This window comes from Anopheles merus, chromosome 2L (genome assembly GCF_017562075.2).
Source record: "Anopheles merus strain MAF chromosome 2L, AmerM5.1, whole genome shotgun sequence".
NCBI classification, from domain to species: domain Eukaryota; kingdom Metazoa; phylum Arthropoda; class Insecta; order Diptera; family Culicidae; genus Anopheles; species Anopheles merus.
Genome location: NC_054083.1, coordinates 36847317 through 36870818, shown reverse-complemented (window position 1 = coordinate 36870818; position 23502 = coordinate 36847317). Strand labels below are relative to the sequence as shown.

Genomic DNA, 23502 nt, shown 5'->3' with positions numbered 1-23502 from the left:
GCCATTCCAATCCCAAACGAATTTCGATCCAATCCTAATCGTGTTGGAATCTTTAAGGAATTCAGATAGTCCAAATCCGGTGGGATGGAAAATGGGGAATGTCGTCCGATCTGATCGTATCTTTCGAATCCCGAATCTGTTGTTCCCATACCATACTATTCTTGTAACTAATTTTAAACCCATACGGTTCCCGGAACTGATCCTTTATCATATCTTATCTATCCTATCCAATACCGTTCCTGAAATATATCCTGAACCAATACCAATCTTAGAAGTGATCCCGAATCGATACTAGTCCGGAAACAGCATCTGCACCCACCATTTCTGTAACTATTTCTGATCCTTTACCGGTCCTGGAGCTGGTCCTCAATCCATTCCGTTCCATTCCAAATTGCTTGGTTTTACTTCTATCTCGTACGATTCCGGGAACTGATCCTGAACCCCGATTTCTTCTAAAATAGTAGCGTGTATTTGTCTCCTCGAAGGAACGAATACCATTCCTGGAACCGAACCTGTCCTAGTCCATGAACCGTTACAGTATCTACTCCGATCCAGTAACTGATTTCGCTTATACAGAGTAACTAATTCTTAGCTGCTCAGCTAAACAGTCTTGTTTTACGCAACAAGTTTTCGAGATTTTGTTAGAATAGAATGACTATTTTGCTTTATCCTCGGATTGAGGTTGGTGTAAATATGCAAATTCCTTGCAAAGAAGAATATTTTTGATTCTATACATTAGATAATTGATAATTTAATGAGACAAATTCATCAAATAACTTCAACATTTTTGAAAAAATACATTACCAGCCAAATATCGCTTGATTTGCCTGCAACCTACATGCAGCTTGTACGCAATCTTGTACTTCCATCTCCCGGCAATAGATGGCGCTGCATGTATTGCCGCATCGTGCTCACGGAACGCTCGCATTTTGTTGCGCTCGAACGAAAAACACACTCTGATTTCTGATTGTTACGGCTCTAAGGCCGTTTGTGTACAATGAAATTCAATGCCTACTTTCAATAGTTTAGTAGCAAGAAAGTGCCGAACAAATACAAGACCAGTCAAGTGCAGTACCATCTCGAGCGAAAACCTCCAAAGCACAGCCCAACATCGTAAGCCCTCCGCTGCGGAAAACGCCACACGATTGCGGTCCCCGTAAAGTTCATCGACATGCTTTCCTATTTCGGATGCGGCCCGTTCACAGTTCCGTTTGGTTGTCTTTTCTTTCGCTTCCGTTTCATGTGCGCCCGAAAACGCGACAATCGGGGCTGCGTCGGTTTTTTGATGCCAACCCGAACTTTGGTCGGATTTCTTCATCATCATTATCGTCAGCAGCATCATCATCATCATCGGCGCGTTCCAACGTTACCGCGACACAAACACGCATCACAGGGGGGAGGGTAGGGGAGGGCAGAGTTTGGGAGGGGAGAGAGAGAGAGAGAGGTTGGAAAGCAAAAAAGAAAAACCAGGTCGAGCAGCGGAACTGAACTGAACGCGCGGTCCCGTGTGCCGGTCGGAGAGCTTCCTCGCCCTCTCCCCCCCCCCCCCTGTGTCCCCGATCGACTGGTGTGCATGATGACTTGCGCAATAAAGCCAGCAACAACGATGAAGCCAAAGCGCACGAAACGATGCGAACGAAGCAAACGGATAGGAAATGTTTAGCAACACAAGCAAGGCCTACTCTCGGCGGCTGTTGGGGCTCTCGGTGCTGCGTTGGTTGTGATGCTTGGTGGATTCGAACGGCAGCGGAGGGTGCAGTGTGCGGGACGCTCCGTGGCGTCACTCTATAGAAAGTGCTTCCGAAACGAATCCCACCTCCCCGGGACAACAACGATGACGCCGGCAATGATGGTGATGATGATGATGATAATGATGAGGCTGTTGCCAAGAAAGCTAGAAGGTGTGTGTGTGTAGAGAGCGGCCTGTTTCTTTGGTGGCTCGCGGGTCGATGTGAACCACGGGGAAAATGGATGGGCTTCTTCTTGCTATTCAATTGTATCAGTGTCTTCCCTTTTCATCCCTGTTTCCTCCCCCCCCCCCCGGGTTGGGGTTGGGAAAAGGTCTCCAAAAGGTTTTCTTTCGCTGGGTTTTGCGGGTTTACCTTCTTCGTGTTCGTTCGCTCGTTCGGTCCCTTGGAGTGGTGGCGTGCGAGCTAGCAAAAGTTTTGTACGTTTTCGGCAGAGAAAAAAGGGAAACATTAAAGGGAATGAAAAGCGTGGAGGAGCAGAGCAGGCGGCGGGAGGATGGCGGGGGGAGTGGATCCGGACGCTGTGGGTGGAAGTAATTAGTTCCATCTGGCTGGAGATATGTGTTTGGCTGATTGGATGGGAATGTTTTGCCGTTTACAGTTTTGAAATCAATTTCAATGAGCAACAGCCGAAAGGATAGGATTGAGTTGGGATGATGTTTTCAGAGCGGGTTGAGATTTCAAAGTTTGAAAACTTCAACATCGCCATTTGACTATGGTATTTTATAGTCAAGCTAATATTTCCCGACAAGGCTTTAATAAAAAAGAAAACTTTAAGGGAAGACTTTCAATGGGAGTATTTTGTAAGCTTCTGTTATTGGAGCTTATTGATTCTTGTTAAGATTGATAATGTTTAAGTTAGTTTAATCGGTTTACATCTAAACAAAGTTTGGAGCTTATACTAGACCTAGCTTAAAGTTCACCCTCAAGAAAAGCCACTGGAACAAAACTGTTTGTCAAAGCAAGACTGTTATTGTTACGAAGAACTGCGGAATGAATTTATGTAAATAACTATTTAATTCTATATCTAGAGCCTACAGTCTAGAACAGGGGTCTCCAAACTACGGCCCTCGAGAGCCTCGAGGCCCGTGGCAACTTTGTGATGGTTAAAAGAAATAGTTAATTATAGTGAATATTTTCAAAGAAAATGTAATTGTTGCTTTTTAGAGAGGCAGACTAAACTTAAATAAAAGAAAGCTGTAGGAGTTTTGTACATTATGCTAGTATGTTGTTATAAAGACGAAATTGAACCATTCGCATTAGATACAGGCAACGGAAAAATGGCCCTCAACACCATTATATGTGAAGCAATGTGGCCCGCGATCTGAAAGTTTGGAGACCCCTGGTCTAGAATTTCCATTACCCACAAGATAACATATCATTTTTTTATTATTTAAATGAATATATCGGTGTCATGTGTTATTCATACAGAGATATGTAATATTTATGCTGCAACCGAATTGACTTTTGATTAAATAACATAAAGATACATTCTTGTTCTAACATTAAATTCAAACTAGAAGTACCGTCACTTCACCTATGGTTAATCCAAGTAAAGGAACTCGACAACAACAAACTTTGAAGGAAGGAAGTAAGAACTGCTAATGGCCATGACTTCCAATCTTCCAACTTCCAATAATTAATATTTTGATGAATTTCTCAAAAATCATTTTAACCTTTAAGTTGGCAACCGGATACCCGGGTATTTTTTTCAACTTCAAACTGCAATAACTTTTGATTCATTGCTTTTATTGACCTGAAATTTTCCGTAGCCTCACAACTTTTAATTTACGATTTTTTGGTGCATAAGTTGTAATTTTAAAAAGCTTATAAGTATTTTATTTTGATTTTTTTTAACTTTACCAAGTAAGTTGGCAACCAGCATACCCGGGTATTCCATACATTTTGTATGGAGAATGACGTTTCTCTTCTACCTCTTTTCGTATTGTGCTTATTTTCGAGTCAAATTCAAGCGATTCCAAATTTCAATTTGACCGTTATTTTTATAATAAAATGAAAAAACTTAATGAGTAAATGAAATAGAAGATAATATATGGTCGGCATTACTTGCTTACAGCATTAAACTATAGAAAGCATTGTTTACCTATGAAAATCGTTAATTTTTTGCATCAAAACGTGTGGAATACCCGAGTATGCCGGTTGCCAACTTACGTGTGTAAATCTGGTAGCCAACGCTACGGTTAACAGTTGTGGAGAATCTCTCAATTTACTAATTTACTCCCGACTGTCATGTAAGGTGATTTGTTAACAAACAAAAGGTGTGAATAAAAGGGATGAAAATCCAAAGACTTTAACTTATTTCGTTCAATCTGGAAGGGAGTAAAGGGAGTGAAAGATCGTTATCTTTCCAATGTTAGCACCTAATATTCAGTCTTGTAACCTCAGCCTGCTTCAAATCTATACATATTTTTGAACAACCTTAAAGGCAAGGGCCAAGATTACAATCTATGTTATCGTATGGATAGATCCAAAAGAGACTGAAAAACACATTTTTCATCCCCATTTATAACTTTCCAATGTATCGTCATTTCATCGCCATGCTTTCGTACAACAATTCCTTTGCCTTGGCCGATTATCGTTCTCTTCTGGGATTCTTGCTCTTTTCCATCTCTTTCTTCTCTTGTTTGTATTATTAGGAGTAATAATCTCAAGTAGAATACAAGCTTAGTATACTTTAAAATACAATGACTATATTCACGGCTACATGTTTAGTATCTCGGGCAAACAATTGTGTGCGGAATGTGCTTCAATTCTTCCAATGTATGTCTCTAATCGTTAAAAAGTGGTAGTGATAAGTATAACCTCAATTATACTTGGTCCACTAAGTGGCATTTAGTACAACTGCGGCATGAAAAAGAATAATTGCACAATCATCAAAAGTGGCATGTTGCATTTCGCAATAAATGCCCAAAATTTCTGGTCAACGTTTTGCACCCCTCACCCCCCCCCCCTCCCTCCCCACCACGTTTGGTTGTTTGTTTGTGTGTATGTAATTTAGCACATCATCGATTATGATTTGACCGGCGTATAAAATAGCACAATCGTCTCTCAAATGATCCAGACCCTTATCGGGCATCTTTTAAGCCTCCCCCTACCCCCCCTCCCCCTCCCGCCTTTCTCACGCTTTCCCGCTCAATTAAGCGCAGCCCTCTTCATCCTCCTACCCGCGCACACCGATAAGCGATGCGCCGCCGCGAAACAAAGCAATCCACGGCGACCCAAACCCCAAACGGGGCAGGCCGAGGGTCCGCCACAAACGGCCGAAGGTGCTCGAGTGATCGAAGTGCGTTTGCCGTAGTCACCGAGGGGGACAATTGGGTCTGGGCTTGGGGCCGTGCGCAAAAATGTTCGACGAGTGCTCGCGTTCGTTCGTTTGCGCACGGCACCAGCAGCGTGGCGCACAGCGGGGAGCCGCTACACATGGGGCGACATCTGTTTTCACGCGTAAGATACGCTTGAGATGCGCAACGTTACATGGGCGGTGCGGTGCAACATTGATGCTAGAACTGTTTAAGATACTTAAATAGAACATTGGGAATTAGAAAATGTTTTGAAATTGCTTGAAATTATTTTGTGGTTTGTACAAATGTGGTAAATAAATGGAGTATAAAATGACAACAAATCAGCAACATGTTTACATGCCACTGCATTGAAAATGTTAAGGTTCAAAATAAAGACGTACATTTTTCTATTTTTGATCAGGTTTTCTTTCTCTAAAATCAGACTTTAAGCTTTTGTCGTCTAAAAGATACACTCTACCTTGTTGCATTTTAGCTCTGCTGCCGTTGATTGTAGCGTGCTGCAGAACCAGAGGTACCAGATTCCTGTCCATCAAGCGATCGGAACAATCTTATCAGATGCCTATAAAACGGACCGGCATTGCATACGGCAACAGTTAGTACGGCTACAGGTACGGCAGGCTTACGACCGGCAAAGCGCGACAAGTGTTCGACAGTGACAGTCCAGAACAGAAAAGGGGACACTCATGAACCGCTGGGGCGCTTGGGAGGCTCTGCTGAGCCTGCTACTTATCCTGGCAGTCGGTTCCTCGTGGATCCAGGTCAAAGGGCACGAAGAGCACGATGCTCACCACTGGAAGCATATGGCCCACGAGCTGCTGTACGAGAAGAAGGACTACACGATGCAGAAGATTGTAATTATCGTTTTGTGTGTGTGTGTGTTATGCGATTAGCTATTACTTTGTGCTGTGAAAGTGTGACTCCTTTGCTGTGACGTACACGCAGTGGCGTTAAACGTAGCATAATGAAAATGATTGCAATTAATGTGAAAAGTAGCACCATTCCGTTGTGGTGTTTATGAATGAATCCACTCATTCAATGAAGCACATAATACTGTATCATACCAACAAAAAGATAAGAATGATGTACATGGGGCGGGTGATTGGGAAAGAGCTTATCGTGATAGCAGCTTAGAGATATGAGCTTACCGCTGATTTCTTCTCCCTCAACTTCTGTACTGCTGAATCGCGAACGGTTCCAACGGGGCATATCAACAGGCAATCCGGTGTGGTAATAACCGATGATCCAGTTTGAAAATTACCGATTCAATTTCGATAACGGACAGCTGGGAACGGTCGTGCCGTTTTGCTCCTATCGTTTCTTGCTTATCGCGAAAAGTGAAGATGTGCATTGCGATCGAATGGGTCATAAAGGAATTGAACTGAATTAAGCGTTGCTATCAGACAATCGGTAGAGTAGTGGATTGAGTAAATGTATATTGATACGTAATTAAAAATGAATTGTATAGTTTGTGTTTGATTGCAGGAGTTTAGAAACAGTAGACACTAAAGCTATCGTTTGTATTGATAGAGTGGCTTTGACAAACGATTTAATAATGGTTGGGACAGGTGGAAACTGAGAGAAAGTACTCGTTATCGTCTTTGTTTGGAAAATTCCTGTATATTGTACGTGGTTGATTGTAAAATAGACAGGAAACTTCCCAGTTTGTGGGTCTTACATACTACTCTTATGGAATTTACGCGCTTTTCTCAATGCCATTGGTATAATTTTGTTTGTACAAGCCAGTTGGTGCTGATGCAAGCTTCAGAAACTGGGCTTGAGAACAAGTTGTTGAACAATTTGTTCACAAATTTAGCCAAAAAGTATATTTTTGCTTATCGTGACCAATCGAAATGAGCTAGTTCTAGTCTTCAAACAACGTCTCTAAGCATGGGTTGAATGATGAATACAAAAACGGAGGACTTGCTTCAAAAAGCATTAGAAAGAGTCAGACTTTCAATTATGTGGTTCAGATTATGCCTACATACTGATGGCTCTAAGAATGGCCGGATTTGTGATATTGGATGAAGAGCTTTCATTCTGGGATGCAGATGGCTATTAGAACAAGTTTTTCAATTTTATCTGTACACAGAAAAGATGATACACTATTAAAAATATTGTATTAAATAGGAGCTAGTGTCTTCGGTGATAAATTAAACGTAGACTTCATTCATATGAATGATAGATGTCATTGAGATTCATCTTCAATATTCATGAAACTACAAAGAATATCCTTGAATTTACAGATACGCATCATTCGTACGCACCGGTGCGGTATATCGTTTCGGCCATGTAATGCAAGCCATTCCTCTCTCAACTGTTTCCACCAATTTGCAGCCATATGAAGTTTATATGACCAAAGCGATATGCGGCACCGTTGTCGGTACACAAATCTTCGTTGTGTTAAATTTAAAATACACCATACATTTTAATTTCATGGTAAAATCTTACCAATCTATTTCATTCAAATCTCTAATACACGATTTTCTTATTTCCATCCTCCGCGCGCCTGTTTGCTCTTCCACGATAACCGACCGCACACCGACCGATTTACGCTCCGTTGGACCGCATCCTTTGGGCCGCCTCACCATGCCACGCAGAACATTGCCAAAAACATCATGGTGTTCGTCGGGGCGGGCATGTCCCAGACAACCGTGACTGGGGCCCGGTACTACAACGGGGGCGACAATGAAACGTTTGCCTTCGAGCGTTTGAAGTGGAGCGGAAATGCACGGGTAAGTATTGGATGTTGCTGCATTGCATCGTTTTTTTTGCCTGCTCTTTTTTATGTCTGTTGGGAATGGAGGAAGCCAGCAGACAGCTGTGGCCTTCGAAGTGTAGGTGCTTGGCTTTTGAGTGTAGTCAGCATCCGGTCTCATGAAATCCGGTTGGAATGAAATTGAACTTGTTTTCGATTAGACTATTTCCTTTTATCGATATGATGATTGGGGCTGGAAAACGATACTAACTAACAGGATTGGATTGGATTTAAAAATGGAACTATGAGGTGATTGTGGTTCTTTTGAACCACATTGAGGAGACGGTAACAGGAATCGATTTATTCTATTTTATCTTACAACAAGTCGTTATTTTCAAGTGCAGATTCAAAAGGAATCTCTCTTGAACGACTATTTAAAATTTGAGCGCTTTCCTAAGTTCTAGTGACTCTTTGCAAATTTCATGTTCAAAGATTTCTTATTTGACTCACTTAATTCGATGAAATGCTCACGTATGGTAAAGTTCTATGAAGTACTTCAATTGTTGTTCAAACATTCTCAGCTGGATTTGTCGAATGAACTATTTTATTGATGGAAAATAAAGCATTTTTTTAAATTATGAAATGACCAAAACATAGATACAATCAATACAGGGTTCGATGAGCCACTATGCAATGTAACAGGCTGCTTAGGGTCCTGGTAATCCCTTAATCAAACTTCCGCATAGACGCAGGAACAGCACCTTGATTAGTGTGTCCACTTAGAGTATACGGCATGTTATTTCGTCCCTGACAGTACAGAATCTTAGCTTTATTGACAGTTTCGAGTGTGGCAATCGATGTTGCAAATTGTAGGATAAATCGTTTGGAAAAAACAAAAAGTATTAAATTTTCCACACTTTTCTAATTTTAATTTTTGGATTCAGATTACATTGCATATTCAGATTGCATATTAGCGCCACACATAAGTTGGCGATTTCTTACCATATTTTTAAATAATTTAAATTATTTTGAATTTAAATTGTAAGTTACATTGAGATTGAAATTTTGAAATGTTATAACTTTAACACTTGTTTCAATTAATGCCATTTTGGGACAGAAAATCTACTCTGTTCTAGAAAAGTTTTTCCCCAAAGTATTGAGAAAAAAAGGATCATTTTCTGCCCGGAAGCTTCATTCATTTCGGGTCGTTTTGGAACCGTTCCATGCGTGCTGGTTTCACTCAACCAGAAAAATGCTCAATACTACTAGTGCACGTTTTCTCGCATGAAGAGAAACACGCCGCCAGAGGGATAGACCGAACGAGCGCGTGAGTGCTGGCAAGAGCGAAGAAACCTGGATGGGGTGGGAAAATTGCACCATGCCCCTCACACACACACACACACACACACACACACACACACACACACACACACACACACACACACACACACACACACACACACACACACACACACACACACACACACACACACACACACACACACACACACACACATGCGTCCGGCAAATCGATTGGGGAAAATGTTTTCGATCGACGCAAGGGCAGAATAGCACACGAAGAAGAGCGCACACGGCGGGAAATATGATGGGGCCGGCAAAGCAATTGTACGATGACACGTTGGAATGGGACCGTGCCCGGTGCGCTCCGGTGGGTTCTATTCTATTTTTCCGGTTATTGATTGGAAACACATGGTTTTCGAGTACGGTTCGGAAGCGGGGGAAGCGTTCGAAAAGAAAAACAGAATAAACGGAGTGTACGTGCACCAGTGGACCATGATTTGTAGCGTCATTCTCCGCATTTTCCCGAGTGAATGGTGTGTGTGTGTGTGAGCTAGAGTTTGAGACCGTTAAAATTCCCACCGAACTCTCCCCAGCTCCGTAACGTAGGATGAGGCCACCATAAATTGGCCACTTAGTCGCGCTGGCGTTTCGTTCGGATGTCCAACCCGGGGACCCGGGTGTTGATGGGCCGCGCTATTTCCCGAGCTATAGTAGTGAATGGGGAAATGAATGGATTTGTTTTGCTTTTCAGCTGAGCCACCCGAGCCCACCCAGAATGGGAAGGGCATTATTTATCCCAGTGCCCTGGGGACACTGGAAGCGTATTTCGCGTACTGGAAAGGCCGTTTTTATGTAGCTTTCTCTCTGCTTGCTTTCTCCCTCGCCACGACAGACGTACTGCGTCGATAGCCGCGTGCCGGACAGTGCCTGCGCCGGGACAGCCTTTCTGACGGGTGTGAAATCGAACCTCGGCACGGTGGCAATGGACCCGACGGTCCGCCGGGGCGAGTGTGCCATGGATCCGGCGAAACAACTGGCCTCCATCGCCAAATGGGCGCTCGAGGCGGGCAAAGCGGTTGGTAAGTGTTTTCACTTGACGCAGAAGTAGATTTAGTGTTGATCGCTTTGGGGTAGTGTTGTAACTCAATAGTAATATACTAGCGGGTTGTAGAGATGTCAGTGATTTATAGAACATCAATTGCAGTTAAACTGTTCAATTTTTATTCTTGGATAGGTACTACTTCCTGCAGTAAGAATCAGCACAGGCAAATCAGTCTAATTATAACTATGTTTTAGCAGGCATGCGCACACTGACTAACTATTTATAGAGCGATTGATTGAAGTGAATGGACTGAGCAGAAGCGCAGCTAACGCCTCTGCTTGTTTCATGAACCGTATCAAAGATGAGATCAGCAACGCAAACAAACGCTGATCTAGTACGTTGTTAGAAATTGGGAAGTAACAACTCCCATATTGTCTAGTGGTTAGGATATCCGGCTCTCACCCGGAAGGCCCGGGTTCGATTCCCGGTATGGGAAAAGATTTTTTGTTGTTTCTATCGTTTTCTCACGCTGTTCCGATTGGACAGATGGATCTCTCTTTTGGTAGTAAAACATCATAAATCGCTTGTATTGTGTATTGACGTACGTACTCACGTTTTATAGCTGTAAAAATAAATGAATCAATACATTTTTATTTTCATTTCAATTTTAAATTAAAAATGATGAATGAAAAATGAACAGTTAAGCAAACAGTAAATTCATGAAAATTCAGTATATTTAGTAGATTCAGAAAAAAGCGGACTTATAATATCAGAGCAGATAGCAAAAAAATAATATTAAAACGGATGACTAAAGTAAGAAAATAGAAAGTATTTCTATAGTTTGCTTTCCTTCATGCATGTTGTTCCTTCTTCCTATTACTAAATTTTTGCTAATATTTTAAGTTAAGTAAAGTATAGTGAATTGTTAAGTTTTAACAAATTAGTTTTCATTCAATAGTTATTTATTATTTTCTTTTCCTTATTTACAGCAATAACTACTTTTATATATAATACTGTTTTATTTAACTGTTTGATTTTATGAAGTTTGTGTAAAATCACAGAACAAAAAATATCAAAAACGTTAATAAACACACTCTTTTCCTCCCAACCAAAGGTTTTGCGACAACGTCTCGCGTGACCTCCGGCTCAAACGCAGCCCTGTACGCGAACAGCCCGGACAGCCGGTGGGAAAACGATGCGGACGTTAGTGCTGGCGGATGCAATACCGCCACCGTACCGGACATTGCTCATCAGCTCATTCACGGTGACATTGGCAAGCAGTTTAAGGTGCGAGACAAATTTTTGCTGCCCCACTTGCTTCGTTCGTGCTTTAATGTGTGTTTCATTTTGCTATGTTTTTTTTCTTCTTGCTTCTTTGCAACACGCTCAATAGGTGATTCTGGGTGGTGGGCGCAAACATTTCCTTCCCACCGTCGAGACGGACCCATCCGGTCAGCGGGGACTGCGCACGGATGGCAAAAACCTCATCAACGAGTGGAAACAATCGAAGGCGGGAGCGAATGCGACGTACATCACTACCGTGGTAAGTAAGACACAAGCGCACCTTTACTGTAGCTACCTTGTCTACTATCAGCAGTAGTAGCATCATTATAAATGGTAGATTTCGCGGCAGAGCTGTTCCAAACGATCGTTTACGTTTCTCTTTTGCTGGAAAGCCCATTAATTCAGCTCGCCAAACACATAATTCATCCGTGTTATTATGACCTCCCGAGCAAATCGGTCTCGAGAGAGAGACACACGCCATCCTTAGAACCATTGAGGCATCATAAAGTGAAAAACTTTTACGACTACATTTCGAATGTGCAACATGGAAATGGCCAACGATCGATGGGGAGTAGAAACAGTGTTTTTATTTTTGTTAGAAAAGGGACCATTCCACCATTCCATAAAGCGTTCGACTGAGTTGAGGAATCCGGGAGTTCCGGGTTTGGGGATGTATTTTAAGAAACGTAGGAAAATCACGTACGAAAAGCCATTATCACGTGCACAAGTTTGACTCGAACCCAATTTTTCTACACAAGTGGTCCGCTTATCGACACCAAACTCCCAAACAAAACACCATTAACGATAAAGAGAGAGTTCCGTTGGGTTAGTTCGATCTCGGAACTGCACAGCGGAGACACAGCCGTGAAGAGCGATTTGGAAGGATTATTGTGCTTGTTTGGTTTTAATTTATCATTCCACCCGGAACTGCTTTCTTTTTGGGAGGCTCTTCGTGTTGCTTTTTTTTGTATCTGCCAAGTGATTCCACTTTCGAGTGGAACCACATCACGTAATAAAGACATAATACGCGCTCGCTGTTCGCCACGCCGTATCTCGCGCGCGCGCTCGCTCACCAAAGCTCGACAGTTTTCGATAAAATCTTCCATGATTTATGGGCTGTTGGATGTTTGTATTTTGAGAAAAAAAAAACCAACTCTCAAAACTCTTTTGAAGAACGATACTTGGCTCGGGTTTTTGAAATTCAACTGCAGGACCTACGGGTAGGTATGATGATTGGACACGAGACCGGTTCGTGTAATTTATGTGCCATTCGTTTGCAAATGATCTAAAGTAAGTTGTTGGGCAGTAGGATTGATGAATGGTGTTTGTTTTGTGGCAATTTTGGAACCGTGTGAGCGAATGTGTGCTCGGGAAGGAGCTTAAAGACGGTGGCGTTTTAGTAGTTTTGGCGATGGAAATTTTGGGAGTTATTTCTCGTACCAAATTTGGAGCATTTAAAGTGCCTTTGAAGAAAATCTAGAGGGAGCTAGAGATGGGGAGAAAGAACGGATCAGTTCACTAAGTACTTTCCAGTGGGAAAACGAAGTGAGTTGAATTTTTTTAATGCAGTTAGTGTTTCAACGAAAGATTCCAGTTCGTCGAATGAAAAAACGAATGAAAGAACCTGCTTGGGTTGGTTTTGTTGTGTAAATTGTCCTTAGATTGAATTGTGAAAAGGTTTATTCGAACTGTCCATAGATCTATACCCGAGAACGTGATAATCTAGAGAAAAGAGTGTAGTTGACACATTTAAAGTATGTGCAGAAAAGTGAATTCAGTCTCTTCCGTTCCTATTTAGTTGTATTTTAGGAACGAACTTATTAATCCTTGATCTTAAATATAAAGAAGTTATAAAGCTTTTTAATATGATAACGGCCTTCAAAGCACATGAACACTAAGGTATTAAATTACCTTATAAATTGCCTTCGCTTGGTTCGTTGGGCGTCTGGACGCTTAGATTCATCCCAACCTGCACCTTCAATAATTGCCCAATCGTTCAAAATCTTCCCTTATCGCTCAATCACTTCTCGTGCCCAATAGTCCGGCGCCTCTAAACCCAAGGACAAACCGATCAAACAGGGCATAACAGAGAGAAACCGATATATCAAAAAAAAAAAAAAACCAAAACAAAACCCATTCCCATTGACTTCCCATCCCGGACCCGCGTTAGCATTGCTTCCAACGGGACGGCTCCCTGGGACCCGCACGCAGGACACGGTTTGGGTTTGATTTATCGTGCCGATGCGTTTTCTGTGTTCTGGCTCGGTTCGGCCGCCGGTGTGGCTGTGTTTCGGGACGGTGTAAAATGGCTGATATAAATCATTCGGCACGTCAATTGCCGCCGCCACTGGCGTGCACATCGGTCGGCGGTGGTCAACGGCGAGCGAACGTGCAAACCGAACCGCAGCACGGAGCGGATTGGCACACCTAGCGCGAAGGTGCAATGCGCTGGTCGATTTAATTCGAAAGATATTGGCATATAAGGTGTGCGGTGAAGGGGTGGAGGGGGGGGGGTAATGGGGGAACGGAGTGGGGACAAACGGGCATGCATGAATGCAGTAGGAAAGCTAAAGCGGTCTTGATGAGAAGGGCCGCTCTCGGTTAGGTTCGGACTTCCGTTGAGGTTTTTGTTTTTTTTTTTCATTACAACATAAGTGTTTGGGAAAAGTGATAAAAATATATCGTTTGTTGAATTTATAATTTTTCATTTCAAGTTTCTTTAATGAATAATAAGACCATTTTTCTTTAACACACTTTTACTAATTTACATACAATGCTGTTCTCATAAAACATTCTGTTGATTTAACTCTACCTATTGCTCACTCTTTCCCCAAAAATTCTAGCAAAAGTTCACAAATTTGCAAACGTACCACCAGTTGGCAGATTGTTATTATAGTTTATAGAGGCTTTTGGGAGTCCCTGACACCTTCCCCAGTCGACCGGGTCGTACGTTATAATAACACCGATCGAACGAGCTTTGCCAACTGCACACGAATTGCACCGCAAGTGCATTTCACACGTCGTTTCCCTGTTTCCATTCTCGGGGTTTATGCCCGAACGTGCCGCGCAAACGTGTCGCCAAAGAGGACGAACGGACGCTTTGGCCAGTCCGCTTTGGCCGCGCCCCGGCTGGTTTGCGCTTTCCGTTTGAAGGTGGACGCGTTTGAAGTTTATCGTCACGTTCTGCGGTACGGCGAACGTTGGAAAGGACCGCAAAAACAAAAAGAGAAAACCAAGCGCATCTCGCACACTTTATTCATTATTTTTATTATTTCGATCGTTCGTTCTTTCGTTCTGGCAGTTGCAGTCAGGGTTCAGCGACTGGCATTCTAATATTTGCCAGCCAGCCATACACGATCACACGGTCTTTATTGTCAATCATTCGGGGTGGGATGCGGGTGTGAGATTGTTATCAGATTTTTATACTCCCTGTGTCAATCTGGTGGTGAGTGCTATTGGAATTTATGTTGCGAAATTTGTTGCTGCCCGATCGAAAGTCGTTGCTTTTTATGGATACGACCATAGCGTCGTTTGTGTCGGTACTTTTGGGCGGTGTGCAGATGTGCGAGATCAGTGTGTGGTGGTGAATGAAAACTGTTAAAATGAATATTTGGAGAAGAGAATCATTTTTTAAATCAGAAATAATTCCAAACAAAGGGAGCTTGCTAAAGATAACCAGCTACATGAGACGTTTTCAGCAGGAAATTACACACATTTGCTAGGAGTTTAATTCTTATAAATTATTAAAAGTTCAGGAATGCTCAAACGCTTAAAGACCTTTTGAAATTATTAAAAATTAAATTCTGATCATTGAAGATGTAATTTCTAATAAAAATCAAAAGTCGAAAATCAAACTCTGGTCATTCAATATGTAATTTCCAATTATAAACTTTTCATTTGTTTTATTCAAATAAACCGTTGAATATTTCCCAAAACATACAATATTGCTTTTAAGCTTCTTCTTCTTCTTCTTTGGCTCAACAACCGATGCCGGTCAAGGCCTGCCAACCCACTTGTGGGGTTGGCTTTCAGTGACTTATTGATTTCCCCCCATAGCAGGATAGTCATTCCTACGTATGGCGACATGGTCTATTTGGGGCTTGAACCCATGACGGGCATGTTGTTAAGTCGGTCGAGTTGACGACTGTACCATGAGACCGGCTTTTAAACTAGTAGTTCAAATATTATAGCAGAAAAATATTAAATAAACTACATCAATACATCAGAAAAGTGTATTTGATTCCTAAAACTTCTAAAAGCGCAACCAACACGTCCAAATTATTTAAATTGTCTACAAATTACTGACAACGTTTATCTCCCCAATTTTTATTTGCCTTTATCCATTCCTTGCGCGACCTCGCGGCAATTTATTTCTCCTTTTTTTAATTACTCTTTTTCCAATGTTACATAATGTTCAGGTTTTATAGGAATCAATTAGAAATGTCTGTTTTTCCTCGCCATTCCGATCCCCAAAAGTTCCTGCTTAATCGCTTGCGTGCAAATTTCGCACCAACCACAAGAACAAAAAAAAAAAAAGTGCAAAATGATTGCCTGGAATCTTCCTTAATTGTGCCTCACCCTGCGCGAGCAGTTACAGTTGTAAAAATACTTTTATTCGAAACTTTGGCATTCCTTGCGGTGCTACACCGAAGCGACACAGCACACCGGGCGGAAAGCAGCTACACTGCCGACAGACAGAAAAAAGGGAGGAGGAGGAGGAGAAATTCATTAAATTTGATCATTGCCATTAATTAACGGTATAAAAGTGTGGCTACGGGCCGGCCTCGTACGCCACCAAATGCCGCCGACTTTTATTGAGACATAAAACTCTCCCGCTACACACACACACAACCGTCCACCATACCCATTCCCCATCAATGTGTTTATTGTTTTCCGTGTTGGGCGCTGTTTTTCTGATGCTATAAACAACGAGCTTCTTTAATTTCTTTTCGCAACTTTTGCGCAACACCGAAACTGCACGCAATGCAGCAGCATCCCTATGCGACGATGACTTCAGTTCGGTCTGGTACTGGTACTGTTTTCTCGAGTTCCTGCCCCAGGCACCCACGAGATCGAGATTAGACCACAGAAAACCAATTAAAAGCAAATGTTTGCTCAGAGGGTTAAGGGTGCGGCACACACGTGTGCGGCTGTACGCAATCCGGCCGATGACTGTCCTCGGCACGAATCGTGGCTTGCATCGATTACCTTGGTGGCTGCGGTCTAGCCAGGCTGCTGGTGCATTGCGGATGTGTGAAAGCTTCTCGATTAAGTACACTTCTGTACTGCATTGATTACAATTGCGTCAGACGGTGTTGGAATGTGTGTGAGTGTAAAAGTTGTATTTCTTTAAGTTGAAATGGACGGATGCTCCAGTTCGTACAACATTCGTGTATCGATTCCGTGTAAGGAACGTTGTTATGAATCATTTATAGTGTAAATTTGCTCTCAAAATTTTTGTCTATTTCCACGATAAATGAACAGAATAAACTATGATAATTATTGTGCTTAATTTCAAGTTAATTGGGTATTCATTTTCTGTAGCTTAATAATGTTGTATCCTAAAGACATGTCAATAAGCGCATTACGGTGTGATACATTGATTTGATATGGTTTTGTAATAGAGTGATTTTCACGAACACTGTAATATCCTTCTATAGAGGTTGCATCATCGATAAGGGAACGAAGGACAAAAGAGAACAAAAAGCTCTTTGTGAAGAGTAGTGTAAGTGTCACAAGAGTGAGGGGGACACTCGACAAGATGTACGATCCAACAAAACATGCCCGTCATGACTTGAACCCCCGTATGGACCTAACTCTGAATACGCAAGACTGACTAACCCGCAACGGGAAAAAAGCCAATTAGGTCTCTGATAAGAAGCCTGCTGAATGGATAAGGCATCCCTAGACCTACTATGGTAGTTTCGTCGGAATGAATTAAGCTCGGATGGTTTCGTAGTATTCCTTTTTCTCTTTGCAATATGGTCTGTAATCGTTGTCTATTTACGTGATTTATATTTCCTTCACACTTTCAGGATATAGTAAATTTGTTTTTGGTTTTAAGTTTTGGAAATAGGATTATTTTTGTATTATTTTTCCGAACATGGGAATGACATTTAATGATGAATTATTTAACCTATTAATGATTTTTAAACTTCTTAAGCAAATCGGATGACGCTCTACTATAAACATTTACTTTATAATATGAATGTAACGTAATGCTATGCGACAATGAATTATACAAAAATTAATACTACAACTAATACTTGCACTATTACTAATACTACAACTACTACAGCAAGTGCTGCAACTTTTACTACTGCTTCTGTTGCTACTACTACCTATACCACTACTACTACTACTACTACAACTACTACTATTAACTCTGCTACTTTGGTAGTTCTTCTGGCTCTATTACTTATAATACTAATATTTATATTATTTCGACTAATTTTATTAATGAGGGTCTTTTTTTTTTTTAAGTTCGTAGACTGAAATTTCAGCCTGTCTGCCTGTTTGCATTGTATAGCAGTTTTCGAGCAGCTATCTAAGTAGGTATAATATACAGGTGGGCCTATCCCAAGGTGTATGTATTTAGAAGCCTGATTTTTATAGCTTCTGCTTCTGAATGAAGATTTTAAAAGTGTTTTGTGTATTCGTCAATCCTCCAGAAAGCTTGTTTGAGTAAAAGCTTTCACCCGTCCTGTCAAAAAGTGATGTTCAAAATTGCTTATAAAAATGATATGAAACCACCTGAACTAAATACACTTTGATTCTAGATTCCACCACCTGGTATGCACCTTGGGGTAAATGTAAACAACACCGTATTTTGCAATTTTTTCGAACAGGTACTCGAATCTAATTCTAGCGTTGAGACTAGAATAATCTAGACTGAAAATTGCAGGTTAGTTTCATGTGTGGTTTTGTATGGAGTATTTACATGATTTAAGCCTCCAACTGTCAAACTCCATACAAAAAGCTGACTAGAATTGTGAAGGGCCCCACTAATAGTAATATTGCTACAGCTTCCAGAACTACGAATACTGATACAGCTATTTCTATCATTGCTATTACTACTACTACTGCTATTACTTCTACTGCAGATCCAAAGCATAAAAACCATCAGCACAACTGGAATATCTGCATAAACTGAATACATACATATACATTTCCAAAACTACATAATTCGACAACACACTTTCTCGGGAATAGGCTGATTGTAACATACTACTGTACCTTTATATGGATGGTATAAAGAAATCTTTTGAGAGCTTCAACTAATACTGAGTAATTTTTAGCTGAATGGACATAATTGATCATCTTGAATGGGCAGTAGTCATTGTTTAAACTAGCTTTTGCAGAATCTTGCAAATACTATCAAATTCATAAGGAGTGTAACAATTCCCGTAGCTGATAGAGTTAACAAGTAAAACTTGTAAGTATACACAAACAAGCCGTTTAAAACTTATACGACATTTATGAGAGTGTAAGTAGATAATCCATCAAACTAACAAAACAAACCATTGAAAAGCACACAAAACGCATATCGTGGCAAAAGTTACAAAGAGCCCACATGCACTACAAATTCTATCAATATTACTCTAACCCTACCCGTGCACCTAATTCCCATTCAAACGAGAGCACACACTGTTCCCTCCGAACAGGACAATCGAATAAAAACTGACTCTGACGCTGCATGTGCTACAAAAGTTTGTCTTTTGACTCCCCTTGCCCAGCCGTTCAATTAGCATCACAGCATCCGGCAGGCATCCGACGAGACGCCGAAACATGGCACATCGAGGGGTCCGAATCTTAATCAGTATTTTAAATATTTATTAAATTTCACCCCTCCCACTTTGGCTCGTGCTTTGCCCTGCTTAGTTTTGTCCTATCTTGTTTGATTCGCAAGCAAGCAAACACCAAACCCTCGCTTTAAAAGCGTAACTGCAGCTGGAAACAGCGTAATGATGCCGGCCAGCCTGACGTCGACGTGATTCTTTCTCGTTCTCATTTTTTTCCTTCCATTCCCGCTGCTGAATGTGATGTGGTACAAAACGAACGCACACACTACCGGAAACACCCTCGCTTGAGTGGAAAACGTTGAGTTCGTCCTCCCTCGTCGTCCTTCGCGCTCGTGCTGCCAGGTTATTTGATTTGATTTGCAATCCCATTTAGCGGCGAAGCAATATCGCGTACGGAACAGAGTGCTTTATCTCTGTGTGTGAAGGATGTATTGTGTGTGAGTGCGTGTGTGTTTGCCGGATGTCCCTCTTGCCGGATGTTCGCATTGTTCCCGTACTTTTGTTATCGGCGGAAGGAGCGAAATGTTGAACAAAATTGCAAATAAAAAAACGGATTGTGTCGTTCGAGAAGAGTGTTATGTGGCAAATATGCTGTTTAATAGCAGGTTTGAAATGTGTAATTTGCTTTAAACGATGTTAATGGTTCTTTATATGTTGTGGATTTGTTCCAGTGTTTGGTAAATTTTTTCATTCAACTTCACTTCTTTTACTTAAGCATTTCAGTTCCAGTTTGTTTTAATTCAAATATCTTTATTAAATATTTTTCTTCGTCGGCACAACGCATTGTTGGTCCAGGCCTGCCTCTACCGCCAGTGGGCTTGGCTTTCCGTGACTTATAGCTTACGTTTTTTATAGATCAAATTTGCATACAAAATTTACAAAACAAATTATGAAAATAAGAGAATCATAAGACTCAAAGGAGATTCGCTTCTCAAAAAATGATTTTAATTCAATCTTAAAATAATTTTGATAGAAAATAGAGAGAGAGAGAGAGTAGCTCATTAAGTGTTTTTGATAGGATTACATACTATCAATAAAATCCTTCGCCACAACACATTTAAAAAGTGAACATGGTCAGACATTAAAGGGTTTTCCAAGTCAGCTTCGTATGTTAACATTATTATTCATCGCATCAAAGATGTTTTTCAACAGCTGTCAAATGGTTTATTTGTTTCAAAAAGAAATTTCAGTTTCAACACATGATTTTCAACACATCAAAAAGATCTGTCAAAAATCATGCTGTAGAAATTAAAAATTATTACGATAACCCATGCCCGTCATGGGTTCAAGCCTAGAATGGACCGTCCCCCCGTAGGATTGACTATCCAGTTGCGTGGTTATGAATTAAGTCTTGAAAGCCTGTATAGGCCGGCATGTCCACGCAGGACGTTTACGCCAAATAGAAGAAGAAGACATTCGAAACTGACTTGGAAAACCCTGTATTGATAACTTTAGTTAAATACTCGTAATAAACCGGAGAGTACAGTGTTTCCAATTGAAACTGCATTGTTCAACGCTTGCGAGATGTTTTTCAAAAAGCTGTCATACAATTGTGACACCTTTGCTGTTGAAAAACATATCCCAAGGTCAGACCTAATAATGCTGTTATTGTTGTCTAACTAGTGTACATGCATAATGTTGAATATTATTTTTATTGAATATTGTACCCTTGATAACATCCTTTTCTTTTCTATCTACCCATCACACCCACACAGAACGAACTGGCCAGCCTGGACACGTCCAAGATTGACTACCTGTTCGGTCTGTTCGACTACGACCATCTTCCGTTCAGCGCGGACATTGCCAACGGCAGCGTCACACCCGCCCTCGTCCGCATGGTGCACTACTCGCTCGAGATGCTGCAGAAAAAGGAACACACCAACGGGTACCTGCTGTTCGTCGAAGACGGTAACATCCGGCGGGCCCACGGTCAGAACAAACCGCGCAAAGCGTTCGACCAGGTGCGCCACTATGCGAACGCCTTCAACATGGCCCACATGATGGCGAACGAGCAGAACACGCTGTTCATCTCGATGAACGACGTTGGAAGTACGCTTTCCCTGCCCGGCTATCCGGCCCGTTCGTCCGACCTGTTGGACTCGGCCGCCGGAACCAGCAGTGCCGATGGGTTGCCTTACCTCGGGCTTACCTACGCCACCGGCCCAGCACACTCGACGTACTACCGGACCGGGTCGGGTCGGCTAGACCCGATGGAAGTGCTGCAGAGTGTGCCGAACGGGCTGGAACGTACCTGTCCGGCACTGGTCCCGATGGCGGAAGGGGCTGACGGTGGGGAGGATGCGACCGTGTATGCTTCCGGTCCGTGGGCGTTCATGCTGTCGGGAGGCTACGAGCAGCACTTTGTGGCGCACACGATTGCGTTCGCTTCCTGCATCGATGGTGCTTGCGATGGGGCGGCCACGTTGGTTCTTTCCACAGCGACGTTGCTGGCCGCACTCGGTGTGCGGCTGTTTGTGTAGAGTATTTTGAACTGTTTGATGTAACAAATGCACTAAGAAAGGCGAAATGAGAGACCGAAGTATCCACTTTTTGTACAAAACCATGCCCAGAATGGTCTATTTGATGCGCAAGGGAGTGTACAAAGATATAGAAAATGGCTTGAAAATACTTAAAAAGACAGGAAAATATACAGAAAAGAAGGTGGCATTGACTTGGGATGGTTTTATTTTAAATTAGAAGATGTTAACGTAAAAAATGTACTAAATTTGCAAAAGTGTTTTTGAAAGATTTGAAATAAAGAAGCAAAAACAAGACAGTGAGTGTATTTTAATCGATTCAGCACTATATTTGCAATATAAATTATGAAAAAAAAAAACAGTTTATAATATCAATCAATGATTTAATGTAGATTATTGAATCACCATAATGCCAATGGATGAACAATGAAACAGTCCAGCATATCTCCTGCGCACTTATGCACGCTTTAATGATTAATGAGCACAAATCAACCGGCTCGAGTGTCACTTGTCAACTTGTCAGTCTATCGTTAAATTAGCGTCGAAACACCCCGAAAACCTTCAATGCTCGCATTGCAAATATATTCCCCACAGTTCCCACAATTCCACAACTTCCACGGCAAAGCGCAAAAGTTTTTTTTCCAAGCAGCACTTTCGAAAGTGTACCTCGCTAAGCTTATTAGCATAAAAACCAGTTTTACGGCTTCTTTCCAACGAGCGGCCGTCGGTACGTTGTTTTCCTTCATGCTGGAAACTCGTTTGCGCGTACAGTTGGCGTTAAGCTCTGTGGCACCTCAAAGCTCTTTCTGTCCGCCCTTGTTTGGTTTGAAAGGTTTGGTGGTTTTGTACCAGCAGGATACACCATGTCTCAACACTTTGTGTTGCTTCTTGATGTGTTCAAATGTTCAAAATACGAGTTAGCATTAGTACGCCGTTTAAAAGGGCTATTAGAAACCTTTGTGGGTTGTATTGTTGTAGTTAATTTGATAGTTTGTTAAATCAGTGTTTCATTTCTTACGTTATTTTGACTTCTCTAATTGAAGACATAAGTTTAAATGGCATACAATAAATGTTTAAAATGCACCAATTCATTTCTGACAATTTGAGCGAATCGAAGCGTTTCGATGTTAAGCGTTAGGAAACAGGGCGGAGCTAAGCATTCTCAGAATTGTTTGAAATAAAAGGGCAACGGTACGAAAATTGAGAAGGGTGAAAATCCGAAGCACCCCGAAGCAGAGCCGACCATGATCCGAACGTACTGCTCGAAACTACCCTTAAAGTGCTCGAAATCGTGGTGCTAGATTGGGACATACTAAGTATTATAAAATTGTAAAGGCTGCATAATGTATTATTCTGTATTATTATTGTAGGTTTTTGAACTCTTAAATGGTAAAATTAATCTGTACCAGTATTTGAACAAAGTACTGTTAACACGATAAATAATAGTTAATATTGATGAGTTCAAACAGTATGTGGAAAAATGTAAATTTCCAGCAATGTCGAGACGTGTTATTCGTAAGCTTAATACAGTAAATTTTCTTTAATACTTTTTTTTCTTCTGCTCCCCTATCCATGGAAAATATTCCACCTTATCCCTCGGGGGGAAATCCGCTAAAGGGACGCTCCTTCGATCTGGGGGATTTATTTTTCCCTTCCCGCACATGCGCATTGCAAAACACTGCAAGGAAAACGTTTTACAGTACTGTACTTTTCACGTTTCGTGGATGCAAGTGGATGTTTGTAGCAAATTTTGCCAGGATTTGTTGGATGAGCTGATTTCCAACATATTTTATGCGAAATTCAGAAAGACAATCACAATTTGTGTACTC

General features: G+C 41.5%; 1 protein-coding gene and 1 non-coding gene across 2 annotated transcripts; both read left to right on the top strand.

The window, feature by feature from the left end:
- The first annotated feature begins 5678 nt into the window (after window positions 1-5678).
- LOC121594222 (membrane-bound alkaline phosphatase-like) lies at window positions 5679-21966 on the top strand. Its single transcript, XM_041917277.1, has 6 exons — window positions 5679-5922; window positions 7669-7803; window positions 9961-10147; window positions 11225-11397; window positions 11504-11653; window positions 20912-21966. Exons 1-6 carry the CDS (start codon window positions 5755-5757, stop codon window positions 21674-21676), a joined length of 1578 nt encoding a protein of 525 aa, XP_041773211.1. The 5' UTR covers window positions 5679-5754; the 3' UTR covers window positions 21677-21966.
- Trnae-cuc lies at window positions 10535-10606 on the top strand. Its single transcript has one exon. It is a non-coding gene; the product is annotated as a tRNA-Glu (tRNA).
- Window positions 21967-23502: the final 1536 nt, after the last annotated feature.